At 35.8% G+C, this 22,668-nt stretch overlaps 5 protein-coding genes and 1 non-coding gene across 6 annotated transcripts in view; 4 read left to right on the forward strand and 2 right to left on the reverse strand.

The window, feature by feature from the left end:
* Positions 1-852, forward strand: part of CBG18490 — a gene marked incomplete at both ends in the record, with an annotated part of 1,616 nt that extends 764 nt beyond the window's left edge. Inside the window, one exon of the mRNA XM_002634585.2 lies at positions 558-852. Within this exon, the coding sequence (XP_002634631.2) occupies positions 558-852 (295 nt within the window). The remainder of the gene's footprint in view (positions 1-557) is intronic.
* Positions 853-1,603: 751 nt separating this feature from the next.
* On the forward strand, positions 1,604-3,547 carry CBG18491 (the record flags this gene model as incomplete). The annotated part of the gene is made up of 6 exons (XM_002634586.1): positions 1,604-1,689; positions 2,029-2,225; positions 2,370-2,458; positions 2,507-2,564; positions 2,775-2,962; positions 3,398-3,547. 6 exons carry the CDS (start codon positions 1,604-1,606, stop codon positions 3,545-3,547), a joined length of 768 nt encoding a protein of 255 aa, XP_002634632.1.
* Positions 3,231-3,302, forward strand: CBG28926. Its single transcript has one exon. It is a non-coding gene (tRNA).
* A 689-nt stretch (positions 3,548-4,236) lies between the features above and the next one.
* On the reverse strand, positions 4,237-5,491 carry CBG18492 (the record flags this gene model as incomplete). The annotated part of the gene is made up of 2 exons (XM_045236153.1): positions 4,237-4,554; positions 5,249-5,491. 2 exons carry the CDS (start codon positions 5,489-5,491, stop codon positions 4,237-4,239), a joined length of 561 nt encoding a protein of 186 aa, XP_045096494.1.
* A 12,656-nt stretch (positions 5,492-18,147) lies between these two features.
* Positions 18,148-19,531, forward strand: CBG18497 (the record flags this gene model as incomplete). Its single annotated transcript, XM_002634588.1, has 2 exons — positions 18,148-18,405; positions 19,130-19,531. 2 exons carry the CDS (start codon positions 18,148-18,150, stop codon positions 19,529-19,531), a joined length of 660 nt encoding a protein of 219 aa, XP_002634634.1.
* Positions 19,532-21,724: 2,193 nt separating this feature from the next.
* CBG18498 lies at positions 21,725-22,609 on the reverse strand (the record flags this gene model as incomplete). The annotated part of the gene is made up of 3 exons (XM_002634589.1): positions 21,725-22,022; positions 22,236-22,343; positions 22,536-22,609. The coding sequence occupies 3 exons, from the start codon at positions 22,607-22,609 to the stop codon at positions 21,725-21,727; spliced, it is 480 nt and encodes a 159-aa protein (XP_002634635.1).
* Between the last annotated feature and the right edge of the window lie 59 nt (positions 22,610-22,668).

Below are 22,668 nucleotides of genomic sequence, written 5' to 3' on the forward strand. Positions count from 1 at the left end.
CAGTTGATTAATTTTTGATATCTGTTACAGTCATTGAGAAAAATTGGGTCAAAGTCACGCAATGGGTTCATTCTGTCATAATTTCGAAAAATTACTGTTTCAACCAACGTTTATCATAATAGCCTCTACAATTTTATAGTTTATGTCACAGAAATTGAGATAAATTGGACCAAAATTTGAAGCCTTGGGTTCAGTCTGTCAGAATTTTCAAAACTTCGAAAAAAAAAATTACTCTTTCAAACTTTGTTGATTCCCCAAAAGCTAGAGTCTAAAATTACTACTCCAGAAGGCGCTTGAGCTCTACATTTTCGAGCTTAAATATCCAAGTTATTATATGAGATATCGAAACCTTGTCAACTGATAAAATGATTATCATAATATCACCAACATTTTATCAGTTGAGAAATTTCTGATACATCTCACAGAAATCGAGATAATTGAGCTCAAAGTTGAAAAGTTCTGAAGGAGCAATTAAGGCATTTGAAGAGAAGACAATCAGATAGTTTTAAAATTCTCACTGTTTCTAATGAAAATATGTTCAATTTCCGAATTTCCAGATGCTACTTCACCTTCCCAATGCAATTTGAACTTCCAATTTCCTTTTCAATCGATCGTCTCTTCGTCATCTCAAAATCTCAACCCCATCACCAATCAGCCACTGATGTTCCAATTCATTACGTGATTGTTGAAAAAATGCCCACTGGTCTTTCTCTGAGAAATTGTCGAATTTATGTCCCAACCATTGCTTCTCCGATTTCCGAAAATTTTCAGATTAAATTCTTGGCGGTTTTCTTTGTCACCGCGTTTGGTGTGATGATTTTGGTTCGATGTTTTTGTATTAAATCGAGATGAAGAGTTATTGGGTTACTGTAGAATACAACAAGCATACCACTATTTGATAGTTTCGAAAATTTTTTGTGCTTCAAAACATCTATAAAGCAGAAAATTTCTGAAACTTTTCTGTTTCAACAACAAATGAATTTTCAAATGTTTTCTTAATGTTTAATACAAAAGTATGTAAGAGCCTTTAAAAACGATTTATGTCAAAGCAAAAAAAAGAAAAACCCAGGCGGGGGGATTTCCGAAGTTTGCTATTAAATGAACCTGAATCAAAGTGTACTGTAGCTTTGGAACAGGGGTGGGCGAAGACGGGCGAAAAACCTTGACAATTTGCGAATTTTTCTTGAGCGTGAGACAATTTGCGATTAAAGGCGCACAATTTGCGATTAAAGGCGCAAACTGAAATTTTATTTATTTTCAAACTACACGCTGCCGGGTAGTCATTCTCCGAGCGGCCAACATCACCCGGGTTTCGCGGACAATCAATGGAGCGCAGAAGTTGTTGAGGTTAGATTATAGCTTTGGAACAATTTTATTCGTGATGGTGGACAAGAGCAGAAGTTTGAACTACTAGCCTGAATTTTTACGTTTCTATTTTCTTAATTTTCGATTTTGAAGTTTAGGTCAAGTTGAAAAAATTTTCTTCGTGATTTTTTGCAGGGATTTCCAACTGCCCCAGTTTTTCAAAACCACGTATCAACTTTTCTGAAGAGCACAAAAAAAGAAATTTGAATGTTATTCTCTTCTCAAGGTTCATCCAAAAATGCTATTGCGTCGTTCGCTGTTTATGCTCGACATTCTTGTCCTTCTAGCCGTCGTCGTCTTCTTGGTTCTTCTTCCGGCTGAGAGGTATGTCTTAAAAATCCTAAGTTTGGGAAACTCAGACCTTGAATTTTCTGTGTTCCAGAAGTTTCGAATTTTTTAAACTTTATCTATAGATTTCGGTTATTAAGCTCAGTTTTGTGGAAGAAAAGAATTTCTGAATTTCTGAATTCCTGAATTTCAGAACTTCTGAATTCCATAACTTCTGAATTTCTGAAAATTGAAAAAAATGCAAATTCGAAATTCGAATTTTTGAGATACAGTATTTTCAAATTTTGGTTTGTATCCATTCGTTATCAAGCAATGAAATCATCACTCCACTAAAAGAAATTTTTGAAACACTAACTTTTTTCTCATAATTTTCAGATGCCTAAACTTTGAAACCAAATCCACGACACCATCCACTAACTCTAAAACATGCCTTCTCCACCCGGTCCATCATCCGGAATTCAGCTTCACAAAGAATCTGGAAACCAATGAGCATTTGAAAAATAATGCACAACACTTGGTTACTGTATGTCATCGTCTTCAATGGTCCCATTACAATGTTTGGGATAATATGTGTAAGTTCGCTCTATTAAGCTCTATTCTTAGAAAGTTGGCAAAGTGAGTGGTTGCAAGATTACAAAGCTCAATTCCAACAGATTTATATTTTGAACTCGAAACAGTGAAATAGTTTTATCATTAGAGCGCATTTGTTATTTCAGACTTGATCCTCCTGCCTGCCATCGTTTGTATCTGTCTCATTTTCTATACAGTGGCCGAGATTCTGGAATTCGACTATTTTGTGGGAACGGTATTTTTTTCTAGAAAATTCAAACTTCCCGCCAATTCCTTGTTTTAGGTTCAAAGCACTGGACTGATTGCGATCACCTTCTTGGTGGTGATTTATACAGTCGGAAGTGAGATTTTTTATATAGAATTCGATATCATTAATGCATTAAAAACTTTTGGATTGACATCAAATTTTTTGGAAATTGTAATTTTTTGAAAAGAAAAACTGATGTTTAACACTTTTCATTTGATATTGATCGAATTTTAGACAATTCATGAAAAATCAAATATTTTTTGATACAGTAATTTTTGGAAAATATTGGACTCTAATTTTACAGTAATCAGCCACGAGAAAAACCGTATCCAAACCGAATGGCCGCTGCTTGCTCATGCTCATCTCCTCGGAGCCAAAGACGGCGAGACTACTGTAGATGTGCCCACCACGTGGCAATACAGTATCCTCATGTGTCTCCTTTCGGCACTTTTCAAAGTGGGACGTATCCTGATTCAGCACTTTATTGGTGATGTGAGTTTTTATTTTTACTGTTTATGTCCTTTTTTTCACTTTGACAAATGCAAAAAGCGTATTAGAAAAATCGTGGATGCCATAAGTTTTTTACCTGGACCCTCGAAACTTATTAATTTTTTTTTCGAAAAATTGCTTCATTTTGAAATCTATTCCCAAAAAATGAAAAAGAAAAACCTTTTTTGTTCATTTCATGTTCGATCTTCCGCCTTTCCTCCCCCTCAACCCTTTCTCTTGTCTATGATCTCCTGCGTCATATACGACGTGCGGGGGTATAGCTCAGTGGTAGAGCGCTCCCTTAGCATGGGAGAGGGCTGGGGTTCAATTCCCCATACCTCCAGAATCTTTTCTTCTCTTTTTTCACATGTTAATTTCAAGTGAAACAGTAATTTTTGATAAAGAAAAAGTGTTTTTAGTAGAATTGATTTTTTCCAGAAAAAAATCTTCCTTGACGACGACAGCCAGCGTGACACGCATAACCAAAATGGGCCAACTCCGAAATTTGGAAATTTCGAGAGCACAGAGGTCGCTGGAACTACTCGAATGCTCAATGAGTCGAGATACTCGAGAATTGAAACTGACTAACTATTTTTTGTGTATTTTAGAAATAAAGAAAATTTGGAAAATCCTGATGAATATATAATATAAATATTAAAAACTTTTGAAAATTCTACTTTGAGTGAAACATAAACTTTTTGTGATTTCAGAATTTCGAAATTCCGTAATCTCAAAATTTCAGAGTTGCGGAATTTCTGAATTACCAAAATTTCAAGTTTCTGAATTTCAGAATTTCAGGATTTCGGAATTTCAGAATTTCAGAATTTCAGAATTTCAGAATTTCAGAATTTCAGAATTTCAGAATTTCAGAATTTCAGAATTTCAGAATTTCAAAATTTCAGAATTTCAGAGTTGCGGAATTTCTGAATTACCAAATTTTCAAGTTTCTGAATTTCAGAATTTCAGAATTTCAGGATTTCGGAATTTCAAGATTTCGGAATTTCGGAATTTCAGAATTTCAGAATTTCAGAATTTCAGAATTTCAGAATTTCAGAATTTCAGAATTTCAGAATTTCTGAATTTCTGAATTTCAGAATTTCTGAATTTCTGAATTTCTGAATTTCTGAATTTCTGAATTTCTCAATTTCTCAATTTCAAAATATCAGAATTTTTTGTTGAAACTGTAAATTTTAAATCAAAAATTTTTTGAATGCATTCATTGGAATAAAATTATCAAGTCATTATTATTATCATCCACTTATCATTAACCCAAAATCTCAATAGAAGCCATGACGACCGTGTCCGTGTCCTCCACGGTGTGGTCCTCCTCTTGGTCCACCTCTTGGTCCTGGTCGCTGCTTGTCGTGAGCTCCAAGAAGTTCACGGATGTACTTAACAGCAGCCACTTCCACTGGATACTCTTGACGGAGAGCATCAACAGCTTCCTCCTGAGCCTTACGAGTTTGATCCTTATTCTGATAGATGGCAGCGAGTTTTGGGACGACGGTCTCGAGATTGGAGATGACTTGAGTTTGATTGGCTTTCACGGCGGCGAGATGGGCGGTGTGTTTGGCGGTGAAGGCATTGTAGGCGTCCTGTAGAGAAGAGATTACTATTATTTTACCCTTTAAGTAGCACCAGCCTGTTTGAAGCGCTTCAAACAGCTGGCTGGTGCGCCTTCGGCCTGATTTATCATATTTTTACTGGTTCTTGTTTATTTGAGAATGACATGAATGGTAGTTTTCTAGTAGTAGTCCTATCTCAAAGTCCTATTACTTCAAGAAGCGAATACATAAAAATTACAGTTTCAAAAGAACAATGTCTGCAAAAGAATGTCCCTTTTGAATGTTGTACCATCGACTTTCAGGTTTCAGTTTTTCGAAAGAGCGGAATCTCTCAAACACAAAAAATTTTCTTATCTCGTTATGTTATATAGATTCAAGGATCAGTAAGATTGGTAATCAGTCACTGATACTACTGTAGATTTTGGGAATTCGTACAAAGAATATGAAAAAACTCTTGAACCATGAATCCAGATTTTTTGAAAACTGAACAATTATCTGGTACCAAATTCGGATAGAGCACCCTCGGCGTTTTACCGTAAATGCTCTAGTAGCATACTTAAACTTCAATCGCAATTATTTATTTAGGTTACTGTAATAGATATCAAATATCTATCAACTAAACAAATATTTATCATAATATCACCTACATTTTGTTGGTTTACAAAATTTTGTTATCTCTTACAGTAACCAAGATAATTGAGCTCAAAAATCAACCCACCGAAACATTGTATTTCTCAGCGAGCGCAGAAGTTTGAGCATCAATCTCGGCAATCGTAGCTGTCTCATTCTTGAACACTGCTTCAAATTCTCTCCGTCCCTCCTTCGTGACATTGGCCAAATATGATGGTCCACCATGTCCATGTCCATGTGGTCCTCCTTTTGGTCCACCACGTCCTCCTGGACCCGCAAGGGTTACTGTGGCGAGAGCCGAGACAGCGAGAGTGATGAGCAACAAGTTGTGAGCCATTCTGGAATAAAATGGAATATTGGGAGGGGGCGAAAAAGAAGAAAACTGGAAGTGGAATGATTTTCAAAGCGTTTCTCTCCCCCTTTTATACTGTTTTTGCTGAAAACGAGAGAGTGTTGAGAACGAGGAGAGCCGGAATTTCGAATATGGGAATCTTGAGAAAATATGGTTTTGATACTGATCTTTATGTGATTTTTTTGTGGATTGGGTGTGGAAAAAAGAAGGAAATTTACATATGAATCAGAAAGCTCATGTGATAAAGATGAAAAATAACAAAAGATGAAAATCGAAAAGTTCAGATTTGTCATGTTTGGAGGAGAGACAATTATTATTTGTGACCCATAAATTATATGTAAAATTAGTTTTCGTTGATAAAAGATCAGACAATCTTATGAAAGTTAACAAATTTTAAGCATTCTTGGAATTTTATAGGGTTACGGTAACTAGGATTCAATAGAACACTGTATTTTCAACAAGATAATTACATTCTCCATAGAATAGATTCTTGTAGTTTCAATAGAGTTAAGTTTACATTGAACAAGGATTACTGTAGTTTCAGGTGAACTTTTTGGATTACTGTATTTTGTCAACTTTAGTATGCTATTGGGATTTATTGCAGTATCTTATCGGATTTTCCACATTTTCAATAAACTCTGTTTCACAAATTCTGAAAAACGAATTTAGAATAGTTTTCACTTAGTATATCTAATTTGCGGGCGGCGTCCACTAATTCCAAAATTTTTTGTGATTTTTATATCAATCGATCCAGAATTTGGGTCTTGAAGAAAACTCTCTTGGAAGATGGTCCGAAAATCACTCGTTCTTAAGATAAATGTCAAAAACAGGTCAAGAAAATCAACGTAGAGGGTGCAGATTAGGGAGCTAGACAAGAGGCAGAAAGACGTGAATTATTTTCCCTATTATTCTTCCTAATCTGCACCCTCTAACGAGTGGTTTTCGGACTATCCTCCAAGAGAGTTTTCTTCCCGATTCAAATTCTGGATCGATTGATATAAAAATCTCAAAAATTTTGGAATTAGTGGACGCCCCCTTTAAAAAATTTTGAAGGAGAATAAAAAGCACTGGCGGCATTGTTAATTTTGAATTCTCAAAAACAGTAAAAACTTGAAAATATGAATCAACAAAGTTTTTCAATTTCGAAATTTCTGCAAAATTTAGTAAAAAATTGTGGTAGGCCAGATCTTCGAGATCGTAGTTCTCTTCGGAGAATCTTTTGAACCAAAACTTTATTGTAATGTAGGACATATAGTTCTGGCCTAACACTGTACACAATTCATGACAAGCTACGTTGCATTTGTGACCTTGGAGAAACACGAACAAAAAAACACCCTTGAGAGCATGGTGACCTCTGAGCAATTTCTCCGTCATTATAAACGCGGTCGGTAATTTTAACAAATCTTTTAAGCATGCACAACTAGTACTACAATATAGAAAAAACGGAACAATAAAAAGTTAAACCAACGCTGAGATATGACGGTCCAAAAAAAATTACAAAGACTTTTCGCTCAACCTAATACATTGTTTCAGTACAAATATTTTCAATTTTTCGTAATTTCATTGATAATTCGTCGGTTATAACAGTCGAGATGTCCACAATTGTTAATCCATCGTTTGAAATTGGGTTTCACCACAGAACTTCGTAAATATTACTGTTTCAAAAATGTTTGTTTAGTAAATCAATTGATATTTCCATAATTTGTTGATGTGAAGGTCACAAAGTTTGTCTGTTTGTCCGGATGTCTGTCGATTTTGAGATTACCCTGGAAAACTAATATTTTTTAAGGAGAGAACATGAAAAAATACCGGTGGGCCCTTCTATTACAGGGGCCCTTCTATTTTGTCAGCCAGTTTTTTCCTAAATTTAGCATCTATTTTTCTCAAAAAATTCGCTTATTGAAAAAACTTTTGAAAAAAACTCACTGTTTCAAAACGTATTTATTTCAGATGGAAAACTTTCAACAATTCTTCGCCCCATCGCCTTTCAACAATCTTTCCACGACATCATAGTTAAGAAAGGCTTAAAATAAAGTTTTATCGGTTTCTCTGGACCGCATCATGGGCTACAGTGAAATGAGCTATAAGAGCACCTTATAAAAATCATTGTTTCTCTGAAAAAATATTTTTGAGTTCCATGATTATTCAGCAGTATACTTTTCTTGCAGTTTTTGTCTGTTTGTCGGTTTGTAAAATTTTCCGCAAAACTTGAACCCAATCTACAGTACTGAACAAAAAAATGACAAAAAATAAAGGTTTATCGAAAAAAAAAAATTCTCGAAATTTCGTTTCTACAAACCCCCCGGGGAATTGAACTTGTTGGGTCAAATTGCATACTTTTGTCCCGAAAACCTCAAAAACATTTTTTTTCAGTCATCACAATTGAAAAAATTTCAGTTTCAAAAAATTTTTATTCTAGATGTCAACATTTTGCAACAATTCATCCACCAAAATAGGTTCAACAATTTTTCAATGAAATCATAGTTGAGTATACAATAAAAACAGTTTATCGGTTCCTGTGTACCGTAGGATGTCCTACAGTAAACTGAACTCTGAGTGCTCGTTTAAAAAAATCCCCGTTCCGCAGAAAATTTTTTTATGGATTCAATGAATTTGCAGTAGTCTAAATTTTCTTTCAAATTTTTACTACTGGTCGGTTTATAATCTTTGCGCGAAACTTGAACTCAGTCTACAGTAATTTTGTGTTACAAACGCTATGTTTTATCAGAATGGAATTTGGCAAAATTCCTATCATGTCAAATCGAAAAAGCATGAGAATAGAATAGAATCCTGGCCTGAAAATAATAGTGAGAAGAATCTAGAAAAATCATAATTCTTGAATTTTTGAATTTTCAAGAATATGTGTGTTCGAAAATTCTGAAAAAAAAACTTTTTCAGTTTCAGAAAATCTATATTTGTGAACTATTAGGTTGGCGGGAAAGTCTTTGTCACTTTTTCAATAGTTTATTTCTCAAAGAAAAAATAACCGAATAATTAATTATATTGTCCATCATTATCAACAACATGTCTCCAACGTTCCCTCAATTTATGGATTCCATTGCGGTAGAATCCAGCCGGGCGTGAGGCAAAGTATTGTTTGAGTGCCGCTTCGACCGCTCCACGGGAATTGAAGCTTCTTCCTTCGAAGGCACGTGTCATATCGCCAAATAACCAATAGTCGGAAGGAGCAAGATCAGGAGAATACGGGGGGTGAGGGAGAACATTCCATCCATATCCCATCAGCTCCTGCTTCACTTGTTTCGAAACATGTGGGCGAGCGTTATCATGTTGATAGTACACTTTCTTGTCTTTCAGGGCCGAACGGTCGACTGCTTTCTTGAGGTTTCGTAGTTGAGTAGTGTAGAGGTCTCCAGTTATTGTTTTGCCCTCGGGCAGAAGTTCCCAGTAGATGGGGCCGTCCACTCCCCACCACACAGAGAGCATAACTTTTTTCGGATGAAGGTCGGGTTTGGGGACATCCTGTGGGCTCTCTCCTTCTCCAACCCACTGGGATTTCCTGTGGTGATTATCGTAGAAGACCCACTTCTCATCTCCGGTTATTAGCCGGTCCAGCCATCGATCGCCCGCGTGGAGAGTGAGAAGAGTAATCGAATCGTCGACTCGGCGGTCAAGGTTGGCTTGAGTCAGGTGATGAGGTATGAATCGACCAAAAAGTTTTCTCATTCCAAGAGACTTCAAACCTTCAAGGACTGTGCTATGGTGAACTCCGAATGTGACAGCTAGTTCACGGCTAGACTGAAATGGATCCGATTGCAATGCGTGCTTCAGCTTGTCCAAATCCAACTCACGGGGTCTCCCAGAGCGATCCTTTTCATCGAGCGAGAAGTCATCTTTTTCGAAACGATGGAACCAATTGCGAATAGTATTGTAGTGAGGGGCATGTGTGTTGTACACATTCTTCAAGAAAGTTTCCGAATCCTTCATCGTGGTGTGAGATAGGAAGAGGTAAATCAAAACATGTCTGATGTGAATAGCAGTGGGAACAAACATATCGTTTCAATTACAGATGAGGAGCAGGGAAGGAAATGGGGACTTGTTTATATGGAAGGTTCTTATCACCTTGTTATTCACTAGAGTCGATATCATACACAGCCTCCATATACGAGAACAGTGATTAAACAAACAGAGTGACAAAGACTTTCCCGCCAACCTAATACCTGAATTTTGAACAGTAACTTCACCATTTGTTTGTCAAATTTGTTCACTTTGGTCATTTAACATCCTGAATCGAAGGCTCCGCGTCACTTCGAAACCGCGACACTTCCAACCGGTCATTTCAAAACTACGTGACACTTCAAAACCAGTCATTTCGAAACCGGTCATTTCGAAACCGCGACACTTCGAAACCAGTCATTTCGAAACCGAAAAAAAACACGGTCACATGAAAATGAAACTAGAAATTGGAAATTTTCAGTCTTAAAATTGAAGAAAAAAATTGCAGCGTGCAAATTTCGCAGTTTCGAAATGACTTGTTTCGAAGTGTCGCGGTTTCGAAGTGACGCGGAGCCGAATCGAATGGCGTTCACAGAATTTTGATACCTCACTGTTTTTTTGACGTTATGTTCACATCTGTTTTTCTCCTTTCAAACTTTTCTCTTTCCAAAACTAGACAGTTTTGATAGAGAAGTGTTGCAGTAACCGGAACGTGTGGGAGGATAAGCACAGATTTATTTTGTGGACAGACAGAGAGACAAAAAACCTATTACATGAAACAAAAAAGCATACTGAACATCAACAATAATTGTGCAACAGAAAATGATGAGTCAGAGGAGAGAAAAAGAGAAGAATTGACGCTGATCTTTAGAGAAAACAGAAAAAAACATGATGAAAATAAATATAGACTCTTTCTACTGCTCTATTGACTTTTAATTCTTGGAGAGGAGTTTTTTGAATGGCAACAAAGATTAAAGGAACATTGGTCTAGAACATTTAGGGTCAAAAACGAGAAGAAAAAACTACTGTTATAAGGTGGGGGGACATGAAAAAATAATGTTCTCGAAATTTCGTTTAAAGATGCCCCTCGAGGAGTTGAACTTGTGAGGGCGATGATTGAGGGTGCGGCGCCGCTACCGACTGAGCCACGCGGGCAAAGAGAAAGCGGTCGCCCGATTGCATACATAAAGGCGAGGACGACAGCTGTACACAGAGTGACATTAAGCGTTGTACACCGTGACGGTAGAATGCATACTCTAGCTACAAAAAAACTACGAAAAATCTCCTGTCCCCCCACCTTTAAAAAAAAGAATTGTGGATTTTCAATAATTGAAAACGCTGATTGTATGCGAGTTTTAACAACTATGAAAACTTTTTCTGAAAAAACTTCTATTGTTTGTTGAATTCAACATTTAAAAAAAACCAAAAAGAGTAATGGTGGAATGTAAAGTTTCTAGAATAATCACATTTTTCGATTTTTAAATGTTTTGGGACTATTGGAAAATTTAAAAAAAACACAGTTTCAAAAAATCTTCATTTATGAACTGTTTTCAACACTGAGCTTTTCTAAGGTAAAGTATAAGATTGTCCGGATGCCTGTCATTGTCCGTTACTGTGGAGCTCAAACTCGAAAAAGCTTTGAAAATATGTTTTTATGAATATTATCTGACTTGGTTTCTCGAGATGTCTGCAATTTTCATACTCCTAATTAGCACCACCTCTCTAGTTCACACCACCTCTCTAGTTCAATCTGTCTCGAATTATAAAGCTCTCTCTTGAAATACAATACACTAGACGTCGTCTTTTTCGATTTCCGCAAAGCTTTCGACCAGGTACATCATCAACTTCTCATCCAGAAACTTGCTAGCTTTGGAGTCCCTAAATCTTACGTAGCTTGGTTCTCCTCGTTTCTCTCTGGTCGAACGTTCTCTGTCAAAATCTATGATTTTATTGGACCCCCTTCCTCTGTCATTCCCTCTGGTGTTTCTCAAGGATCAGTCTCCGGTCCCTTACTATTTCTCATCTTCATCAATGATCTGCTCTTAGAACTTGAACAAATCCCCTCTCATCACCATGCCGTTTTTGCTGATGATATCAAATTGTATTCTCATGACCCAATCGCCCTTCAAACTGGTATCAACATGGTTGTAAATTGGGCTACCGCCAATCATCTCCCTCTTGCCCACTCTAAAACTGCCCTTCTTCGCCTAGGTTCCCATAATTCTTCCCATCCTCTCAATATTGCGGGTTTCGCACTTACTCCCTCCTCCTCCGTCCGGGACTTGGGACTCATTACTGATTCCTCTCTCAAATTTTCTGCTCACATCAACAAAATCACATCTTTAGCTCTTCTCCATTCCAAACAACTCTTAAAGTCATTTAGATCTAAGTCTCCAGAATCTACATTCATCTTTTCAAATGTTATGTTCTCCCGATTCTTGAATATTGTTCTGTAGTTTATTCCCCTCCGCCTTCTTCTCGCCTTGCTCTAAAACTAGAATCTCCCTTAAGATTTTTCTCTAAGTGTATTTTCCAGCGTTGTAATATCCAGTACAGTTCCTACTCTGATCGTCTCTCTATCCTCAATATGTTCTCCATACGACATCGTAGGCTAAAAGCTCAACTAATTCTTCTCTATAAATTTTTAAATGGCTCCGCCTACTTTCCTAACCTAAATGCACATGTCAAATACTCCTCCTCCCCCGTCGCCCTATGAACTTAATTAATGTTCAGCCCTACTCCTCTGACTATTTTTCTTCAATTGTTCCCCTGTGGAACGCCATCACTTCCCAAGTTACCCGATTTCTCCTACCTTCCGAGTTTGAATCATTAATTTCTTCCAGTATTACTCGTTATTGATATATTTGCTCCCCTATTTTTTCATTTTCTTTTCTCTTCTTCTACCGGTTACATTTTTCCCGTGTCAAATATCTAAATTATCCCGTTTTCCCTCCCCTACTCAGATCGGCCTCGTGAGGGGCATTTTTCTGAGTCTTTCATGTCCTGCCCTTTAATGTTTTATTACACCTGATCAATAAACAAATTAAGCTGTTTCATTACAATAAAATAACTGTTCCAAAAAAAAGTGTATTCTCTTAAATGTTTGTTCATATTGATTCGGAGCTTCCGTAGAGGACTTCTTCGTGGGATCCATGGTAGACAATCGAGGAGGCAGTAGACTTCGGAGACAAAAGTATCGGCAGGATTCCAAGGGAATAACTGATCTCTTGGTTGATTTCGTTTCCTTTTATAGCCATCGAGATAAGGATCAGTGACGTGGCAATCGTGGAGGCCAAGGCAGCTGAGGGAAAAGAGCCAAATGTTGGTCACGTCGGAAAGGAATAAATGTTGACTATATTAATTTATTTTGGTTAAGACACGTGGAGTCTCTATTATTGTGTTATTGATTTGTAGTCGTGCAGTAGTGGGAGTGCTGCCGCGACACGTCGGCACTATACGTACTTAAATTGATTATTGAAAAATCCAGAAAAAAGTTTGGATGTATGCTGGCATGGCAACAAAGATCAATGTAACGTAAATTTGTCAAGAACATTGAGGGTCAAAAACGAGAAGAAAAAACTACTGTTTCAAAAAAAAAAGACTCTATTGATTTTCAAGAATTGAATCGAAGCATGACAAACTGTCTCATGATTTGAATTTTTTTGCGAAATTCAAAATTCAAAGAAAGAAAAATCAAAAAGATCCACAAAATGTGGAATATGTTTGAATTTTTGAATTTCAGGGAATCTTTTTTCAGGATTTTCAAATAACGAAAAAGCGAATGCAGACGCTCTTCTGTTGCTCGAAATGTCTGCCGATTCCATAAAACTTGGAAAATAATAATTTTAAAAATTCCCTTAAAAATCACTGTTTCACTTAAATGAATTTAGGAATTTTCTATAATTACACCGATCTGTAATTAACGAGTAGTAAATTGTAGTTCAAAAATATGTATTTTTGTGCAATTCAAATACAAAAACCAAAACAGCCTGAAAATTTTAGTTTCTAGACAAATCACAGAAATTTTTAGATTTAAATTCTGTTTCAGAAAATCTTCTTTTTTGAACTATGTGATATTTGAACAGTTACACTGCCGTCCGCAAATATCCGAGAGTAAAAAATTGTTTCAAAAAAAATGAATCAATGGGTTTTCATTAAACTGTGGTCAGTGGTTTCTGAAAATGACTATTTTTTGTTTTTTCAAATTTAATTTAATTATTGGATTTTTCATAATTCAGTCGATGATAGATTTAGACTATGGTACTTCAAAAAAAAATTTTTGTGCAGCACATTAATTTCAGCTGATCATAATTTGAGAATTGTGAAATTTTTGTGTCTAGAAAAATCACAGTTTTCAAATTGTTTAATTTCCGAGAATGGGAGTGTGGGAAATTTCAGAAAATGATTCACAGTTTCAGAAAATTTTTTTAACTATGTGAATTTTGAACGTTGTATTTTTTCTACCATGTCGTGTCAGCTTGTCCTGATGTCCGCCAATGTCTTGTTCCTGTAGTGATCAAAACTTGGAGAGCCTTGAATTCAGAAATGAAAATTACTGCTTCAAAAAAAGTTTTTTTTTTAAATTTTTGTTATTATTGATAATTAGTCGCTAATATTAGGGAAATATTTTTCAGGCCGCTCGCGCTCTACCGCACCGACCAAATGGAAGAGTTTTGGTGGTGGCTGGCGGCCGGAGGCCGGCGGCGATATTTCAATTTTAACACGATTTTCCGCTTGATTTTCTTCAATAAAACTTCATTTTTCATACTTTTTCTTCGGTTTTTTTTGCAGAAAATAGCCGAAAACTGTGAGAAGTACTGATTTTTATAGCTTTTCTCAGCTTTTCAGCAAAGTTTCTCGGTTTTGAAGACATTGTTGTCAGTGCAAGTCTTTCCATTTTCTCTCGTTTCTTTCGTTTGCTTCAGGGGTTTTGTATTGATTTTCTTTCGAAAACAATGATAACCTATCAAAGCCTTCGATGTCTGGCTTCAAAACCGAAAAATTTTGCTGAAAAGCTGAGAAAAGCTAAAAAATCAGTACTTCTCACAGTTTTCTGCTATTTTCTCTAAATAAAACCGAAGAAAAAGTATGAAAAATGAAGTTTTATTGTAGAAAATCAATCGGAAAATCTTGTTAAAATTGAAATATCGCCGCCGGCCCCCGGCCGCCATCCACCAAAAAACTCTTCCACTCGGGCGGTGAGGTAGAGCGCGAGCAGCCTGAAAAATATTTCCCTAATAACATCAATTTTTGCGAATTCCGGAAAAAAGTTTGTATGTATGGAGGTTTGTCGCGATGTCACAAACACTAGGTCATCGTTTGGAATTGGGATTCAATATAGAAAGTATTACCGTTTCAAAAAATGTTTTTTGTACATCCAACGGGTATTTCAATAATTTATTGATGTGAAGGGCAAAAGGTTCTTTTATGCTGTGAACGGCAAAAGGTTTTATTACCTGGATGTCTGTAGATTCAGAGGAAACTCAGGAAAACCAATGGTTTTTAAAGGAGGGGGGGGAGGCATAAGAATGTAGTTCTCGACATTTTGTTCATATAAGAAATTTTGAAAAAAAGCACTGTTTCAAAAATTATTTATTTTCGATAAAAACTGTTTTTCAAAATTCGTCACCAAAATGCAGTTCAACAATTTTCCCACGACATCATAGTTGAGCATGGTATGAAATCAAAATGTGTCATTTTTACAAAAATACCTAAAAATTAGGAAAAATATAATTTGGAAAAACTCGAAAAAAAAATGAACAAGATTTCGAAATTTCCAGGCGGTGCTAAAGATTTTGACTAGCCAGAAATTGGTCTTTTTGGTTGTACTTTCGTACGGAAAGTGGTAGGCTCATTAAAAGTCTCGAATGGCTTAACAAAATTTTTATACCTCTACCCGTTCTCAAAATATTGACCGCACTGTACTATGACTTGATGTTCGCATCTGTTTTTGCTCCCTTTCGAATTTTTCTCTTTCCAAAACTAGACAGTTTTGATAGAGAAGTGCTGCAGTAACCGGAAAATGTGGGAGGGTTTAAGTGCGGATTTATTATACAGGGACAGACAGACAAAAAAACCTATTGCATGAAACAAAAAAGCATACGTACAAACTGAACATCAACAATAATTGTGCAACAAAAAATGATGAGTCAGATGAGAGAAAAAGAGAATAGTTGTCGCTGATCTTTAGAGAAAACAGAAAAAAAACATGATGAAAATAAATATAGACTCTTTCTACTGCTCTATTGACTTTTAATTCTTGGAGAGGAGTTTTTTGAATGGCAACAAAGATTAAAGGAACATAGGTCAAGAACATTTAGGATCGAAATGAGAAAATGAGAATAACAAATTACTGTTTCGAAAAAAACGAATTAATGGATTTCCAGTAATTGAATCGATGTGTAGCAAGGGAAATTTCAGTTTCTAGGCAAAATCGCTAACAAAATTTTTTTGTAGAAAGTTTCCAATTGGGAAATTAAAAAAAAATCACAGTTTCAGAAAATTTTTTTGTTAACTTCAAACGATGTAAAGAGGCTCCGCGACGTTTCGAAAGCAGACTGTTCGAAAGTGTGACGTTTCGCAAGTAACAGCTTTGCGCTTTTTTGCACGGAATAAAAAGCAAAAACTTGTATTTGAGTGTTTAAATGGTTTTTCGATTTGCATATTTTAAGCTTTCAAAGCATTAATTGCCGTTTTTACTTTCGAAACGTCACACTTGCGAAATAAATCGAAAAATGTGTGAAACAGATTCAAATATACAAAATTCTATTCGAAAAATCATTTAAACACTCAAATACAAGTTTTATCTTTTTCTTCGATGCAAAAAAGTGCAAAGCTGTTACTTGCGAAACGTCTGCTTTCGAAACGTCGCAGAGCCTGAAAAGAAGTTCAATAATGTTTTCCGGTTACTCAGAATGTCCGCGAATCCGTCCACCAATCTTCTAAAAATAATAACTTCGAAAATTCCTCAAAATTATTGCTTCAAGATAAATGAATTATTGGATTTTCCAGAAAATCAAACAGAGTCATAACCTGAAAATAGAAAAAATTTGGTTTCTAGAAAAGTAACGGTCGAACATTTTTTTAATTTTCCAGTTTTCGAAAATGGGAAAGTTGGAAATCTCGGAAAATATTCACAGTTTCAGATTTTTTTAAAACTGATTTTAAACAATGGAAAGTACTACGGTAGCGTTTATATGTTGCTCTGGAATTGTCCTCCCATTCCTCAAAATTTGGAAAATCTTATTTTCGAAAATTCGTCAAAAAATCACTGTTTCAAGATAAAGATATTTCAAGAGAAATATTGGATCTTTAATACTTCAATCGATGTACCTTAGCCCCTGCTATATGGTAAAAAATATCAGCATTTTTTTTGTAAAGCTAAGATTTCAAATAATCTATCTCACCTGAAATTGAGGGAACTTTGGTTTCTAGAAAAATTGAAATTTTTGAAAATTGTAGTGTTAGAGATTTCAGAAAATAATTCTTAGTTTCAGAAAATCTTCATTTGTCAACTATGTAAATTTTGAACAGTAGTGTGTACATCATTTTACTGAAAAGAATTGTGTTTCTCCGGATGTCCATCAATGTTTATGTGATGCTCAAAACTTGTAAAGCCTTAAATTTAAAAATTTAAAATTGTTTCAAAAAAAAAAGGTTTTTTTTTGAATTTTCGTTTTTATTGATAATTCGTCAGTAATATAATCTACAAATCCATTTTTAAAAAAATCCAGAAAAAAATGTCTCTATGCTGGTTTCTGGGGATGTCCATCCATAAATATTGATTTATCGTTTTAAATTGAAATCGAACGCAAGAAAGACTTTTGAAAAAAATTTACTTTTTCAAAAATAATTTATTCTAGATGTAAAACTTTTTCAACAATTCGTCGTTCAACAAATTTTCATCATAATTTAATAAGGGCTTAAAATAAAATTAGTCGGTTTTTTTTGAATCGTAGGGTGTTCTACGGTAACTTGAACTATGAGCACACCTTGTAGAAAATTACTGTTTCGCAGAAAAAATTTGAGTGGGTTCGATGGATCTTCAGCAATATAGTTCTTCGTTAGTTTGAAGTCTTTCCTGTAGGGTTTGAATCCAATCTACAGCACTTTTTGGTTGCAATCGTCATATTTTATCAGAATGAAATTTGACAAAATTGGACTGTCTTGTTTAGACTGTGCTAAGATTTTTAGACAAATCGTGCTATTACCAAGTTTCCTATCTTCCGCTGAAACAATAAAATATTGATACCTTATTCTATTGGAGATTCAGAGAAGTTAGACTTTCTAACTGTCTGCGTCTATTCGGCTACTAAGCATTCCCTAGACTTCTGGTACCAATTAAGTAGAAAAACCAAATCCTTACTTCCTTGTCTACTAACTATGGAAAGCATAACTTTTGTACACAACTGCACTACACGGAACAAATTGACAGCTTCTTTTTCTTGTTTGTATAATAGCCTATGAGCTCTATAGAGGGTCAAATAGCAGGTAAAATGACCAATTCCATCCGGAGACCAGTCGGGACAAAAAACCATGACTCACAGTTTACTTTCCCCGAAAAAAGAGAAAGATGGAGAGACGCAGAGAAAGATCAGCGACACAAAACAAGTGGAGGTGGGGCCGAGGGAACAGGTACTATATAAACGAACTGGTAAAGGGAAACAAGTCATCATTCAATTATAAAAATGAGCTACTCGACAGCTATTATCTTCTTCTCTATTGCTTTGGCTACTGTATTTGCTGGTCCAAGAGGGCCGGGAGGTCCAGGAGGGTTCGGAGGACCTGGAGGCCGCGGAAGACAAGGACCACCAATGCCACCATTCCTTCAGAATGTCACTGACGAAGGAAGACGAGCATTCTTCGATATCATGCGCAATCAGAACTTGACTATCGCTGATATGGAGAGCCAGACAGCGACATGGGCACAGACTTATGGAGTGTCGGTGAGTAAAAAAAGGTTACTGTTTCAGAATATTGTTTAGAAAAATAATTAAAAATTTTGTATTGTTTGCGTTTTGTTTGGTGCAAATAAATAAATAATAAGTTTTTGCTAGAGTTTCTGGATCCGCTGTGAATTTGTAAATCTCAATTCATAAACAGCCAAGGTTTAGAGCTAAACTTGTGCATGAAAAATATCTCACTTTGAAGCCCAACAACACAATTTTTAACTTTTTCAAATTGATTCGAAATTTCACAGTCTGGAGCTACATTTTTGTAGTTGACAACTTTTTTTATAAAAGTTCATCCAAATAAGATATACAGCTTGAAACAAGCCAAGGGTTAACCTTTTGAGAAATTTCACTAGCTTAACTTCAAGAGCTACGATATAATGTCAAACTTTTTTGATTTACCTGAAATTTTTATAATATACGGAACAAAAAGACTAGGGGTTTTTTTGTAGTTAACAACTTTTTTTGAAAACCAATACCCGAGGAGATATGTCAGGGCAAGTGGCGCCCACCAACGCCCCCCCCCCCCTTGTCGTGAGAAAGGGCGTACTTCTAAGCCACATATCTCCTTAGGACTTGACTTTTATGAAAAGTTGTCAACTACAAAAATAAAGCTTTAGTTTTTTTTAGTACACTCTGAAATTTTTAGAAAAATTGAAAATTTTTGAGATACAAATCGACCGCTTCAAATTCGTCCATTGTTTTCTCTAATTTCCAGGACATCTACACCCAATTCGAAGCTAACATGACTGCTCACAAAAACGAGGTCCAACAAAACGTCACTCAAGTGGTCAGCCAACTCTCGGCCGCCCAGACCGCCTTGGGATCAGTCATGAACAATAAGAATCAGACCCGTCAACAGATGAAAGAGGCCATTGACAACTTGAAGACCCAATACCCACAAGAGATTCCAGCCCTGTTCTTCATCAGTGGACAATTCAGAAGAGGACCAATGGGACCAGGAGGTAGAAGAGGTGGACCAGGGGGAAGACGTGGTGGAGATTCTGGAGAGATGATGGGGATGGGAGGTGGAAGAGGAATGAGAATGGGAGGAGGAGGTATGGGAAGACGTGGCGGACCAGACAGCATGAACGAGTCTTCGGATAATATGGATTTCTAAATTTATACTGAAATTATGGTTTTATTACTCCCCTTGCCTGTTCCATCCTCATGTTTTTTGTGCACATAATGAACTGATTTTGAAAATTATATTTTTTCAGTTTGAAATTCGAAATTTTAGGACAGAAAAAAAGCTTCTTGCTTCGATATTCCGCTAAAATTGGCACATTTTTCGAAAAACTGCTGTTTCCAAAAATGTTTAATTTTTAAACATTTTGAATGCTTCGATCGTTTCGAGATATTATTTCATTGAAATTCTAAAATAACGGCTAACTTGGTGAAAACCCTTAAATGCTACACGAAAATAGCTTCGAGAGTTTCGATTATTCTACTGTTTCAATCATTTTTCGTTATGAGGATGTAAAATGAAAGTTAATCCAACCGCTAGATGGTACGGAAAGAATAATTAAAATGAATCTACTGACGATGAATTACCGTAAGCACTTTAACAAAATTCTTATCAAACCGTCAAATTCGAACCCATGTATCTTTCACTAGTGGACCATTTTTTTTATATTTCACAAAAACTGAGATAAATCAGCTCGAGACTAGAAGTTAGGAAAGGGTCTTTCTATCAAATTGTTCACGGTAATTCAAAGATGAAAGAGAAGGAAAAAAAAATTCAAATTAGAATTTTTCACTGTTTCATAATGGACTTTTCATTGATACCTCTACTAGTGGGTAGTCTTTCTTGAAAAATCATTCACATTTATGTTTTTTTGAATGAACTGATTGTGACAATAACTTTTTTCTGTTTCAAATTTCGAATTTCAGGACAAAAAAAAATGGTTAACAGGATTTCAGTCAAATTGTCACATTTTTCAAAAAATTATTGTTTCAAAAATGTTAAACTTTAAAAAAATTTCAAACGCTTCGATGGTATTTTGGAAATCATTGGAATTCTAAAATAACGGCTAACTTGGTGAAAACCTTTGAATGCTACACCAAAATAGCCTCGAGAATTTCTAGATTCGATTATTCTACAGCTTCAACCATTTTTCATAATGAAAAAGTTTGTAAAGTGGGGAATGATCCCACAAAGATTATCATTGAAAAATCCTTCGTTGTTGTATTAAAAAACAACAGTTCTGTTTCAAAAAAATTTAGTAAGGATTGCCGATTTATGAACTGTACTAGTTTTCACTGGTTTCTAAATGATTAATGTAATCTACACATTTCGAATCGATTTTTTAAAATTTCATATGTATGGCCAATTATTTTTAAGTTCACAATAACAACCAGAATCTCTACTTGCGACTGAAAAATTATTTATTTTTACTTCAAAAAGGATTGATCAATGAAATGTTCAAAACTTGTGATCTCCAGTTGATCCGATCCGCTTAGCACAACTGCAAAAATAGTGATGTCAGATCACAGAAAAAAGTACAAGTTAAATATTGGCACAAACCTGACATGTGAGAGCACATTGCTCTGCTGGCGGCCAATTTGGCGGACTGGGCGAAGAACTTCTCGGGGAGACGGATCACCGATTGTTTGCTCTTAAAATGGGGAACACTGTACTGTTTTGAAAAGGCTAGAAGAGAGAAAGAATACTGTTTCAGTTTGACTTTGGAAAATTCTCTTTTTGAGAAGTCCCACTCCGAGTGGTTCTAAAAAGCCTGATTATATATAGTTCCCAAAGCCGTTGGAAGCTTCTGACAAACGTTCGAGAAGATTCCATCAACAGAGTGAGCGTGAAGAGCCTCTTGGTTCTCAGTCATGAATTTCTCAACGGCTTGACAGTTGGCACATAGAAATTGAGTCATTCTATTAGCGGATTCATTATGTTTAAATTTCAAGTATAAATCTTTTTGCGAACAGAACATAGGAATGCTTTCTGTTTTCGATTTCTTTAATTTAAAGGATCAGAAGCTGGTAGAGCTCAAAATATGTGGAAAAACAAAAATTGCTGTTTCTGTTCTGAAGCCTTCGGAGAATAAGTAATCATTTTCTTTTGTTGCATCAAATCATCATCTTCCTCTTCATAACCAAAAAAAGGGTCACCACTTGACCACAGCTGCGTTGGGGCAGATAAATACAAAAACGGACAGCTGGAAAATCTTTTTGACAATTTTTTTGAAATCTATACGAGCAGATGTTCCAAATTTGTCTGTACTAATTGTAAATAACAAAATTTTTTATACCGAGGAAAAAAATATTAGTATAGTCGATCTCCAAAATGTTCTTTGAAGAATTATCCATGAAGATAAGATTCGAAACTTCCGGAAATAATAAAAGTTGTACTCGGGGGCAACGAATAAATTGGGTTCTGGGGGACGATTGGAGTCAGAATTGAAATCTGATTTGGTTCCTCTGGCAAATCGTGTCTTGAAATGAATGCAGTTACACTTGAACTGTTGACTGGAGTACGGTAGTTTACGGTTTTCGATTGACGATTTTCTAGGAAGATATGGGGGAATTTGGTGATGGCGTCAGTGCCGTCAGAAGTCTCCAGATGCTCGATGAGTTGATTGATGTACTTGGCGGCTTCTCTTAAACAAATTATTATATGATTGCATTAATGAAATTGAAAATTAAAAAAAAGAAGTTTCAGCTGTTTCAGAAGATTTTGAATAGTTTTTTGATTTAAAGATTGTTGATCGGTGTTTACAAGCCCATCGGGGAGTTGAACTTGTGGGTCTCCCCACTGTACACTGTCACGTCAGAATGCATACTCTCGCCCCGAGAAAAGTATAAAAACCTACCGTAACGCCTGTGCTCTTGAAAGACGAAGTCTGAATTCCGATGGTGGTAGAAGACTGATGAGAACATCGAACATTTCGTTCATTTGAGACACTCGTTGACGTTCACGCCTAGAATAATTATTTTGGTTTCATAGGAAAAATATAGGAAATTAAAGAATAGCGGTGACTAATCCAAAGAATACATTTCACCACGGGATTACTACAGTAACCAAATGAACTCATTAATTAGCTCTAATTGCAAGCCTATGGTAAAGTACAGTATCCTTGAATCTACAGTACTATTAAGTTTCCAAAGCTCACATATTAGCTCTCAGCCGCTTCGTTGGTTCCATCCTTGGATCCTTGTGATTCTTCGATTTGTTAGATCGAACCATTTTTCAAGTTGGTGAAGATGAGCAATGAAATGAAAGAGGGCGGATATCTAAAAAAGATG

Source organism: Caenorhabditis briggsae (assembly GCF_000004555.2).
Source record: "Caenorhabditis briggsae complete genome, chrIV, whole genome shotgun sequence".
NCBI lineage: Eukaryota > Metazoa > Nematoda > Chromadorea > Rhabditida > Rhabditidae > Caenorhabditis > Caenorhabditis briggsae.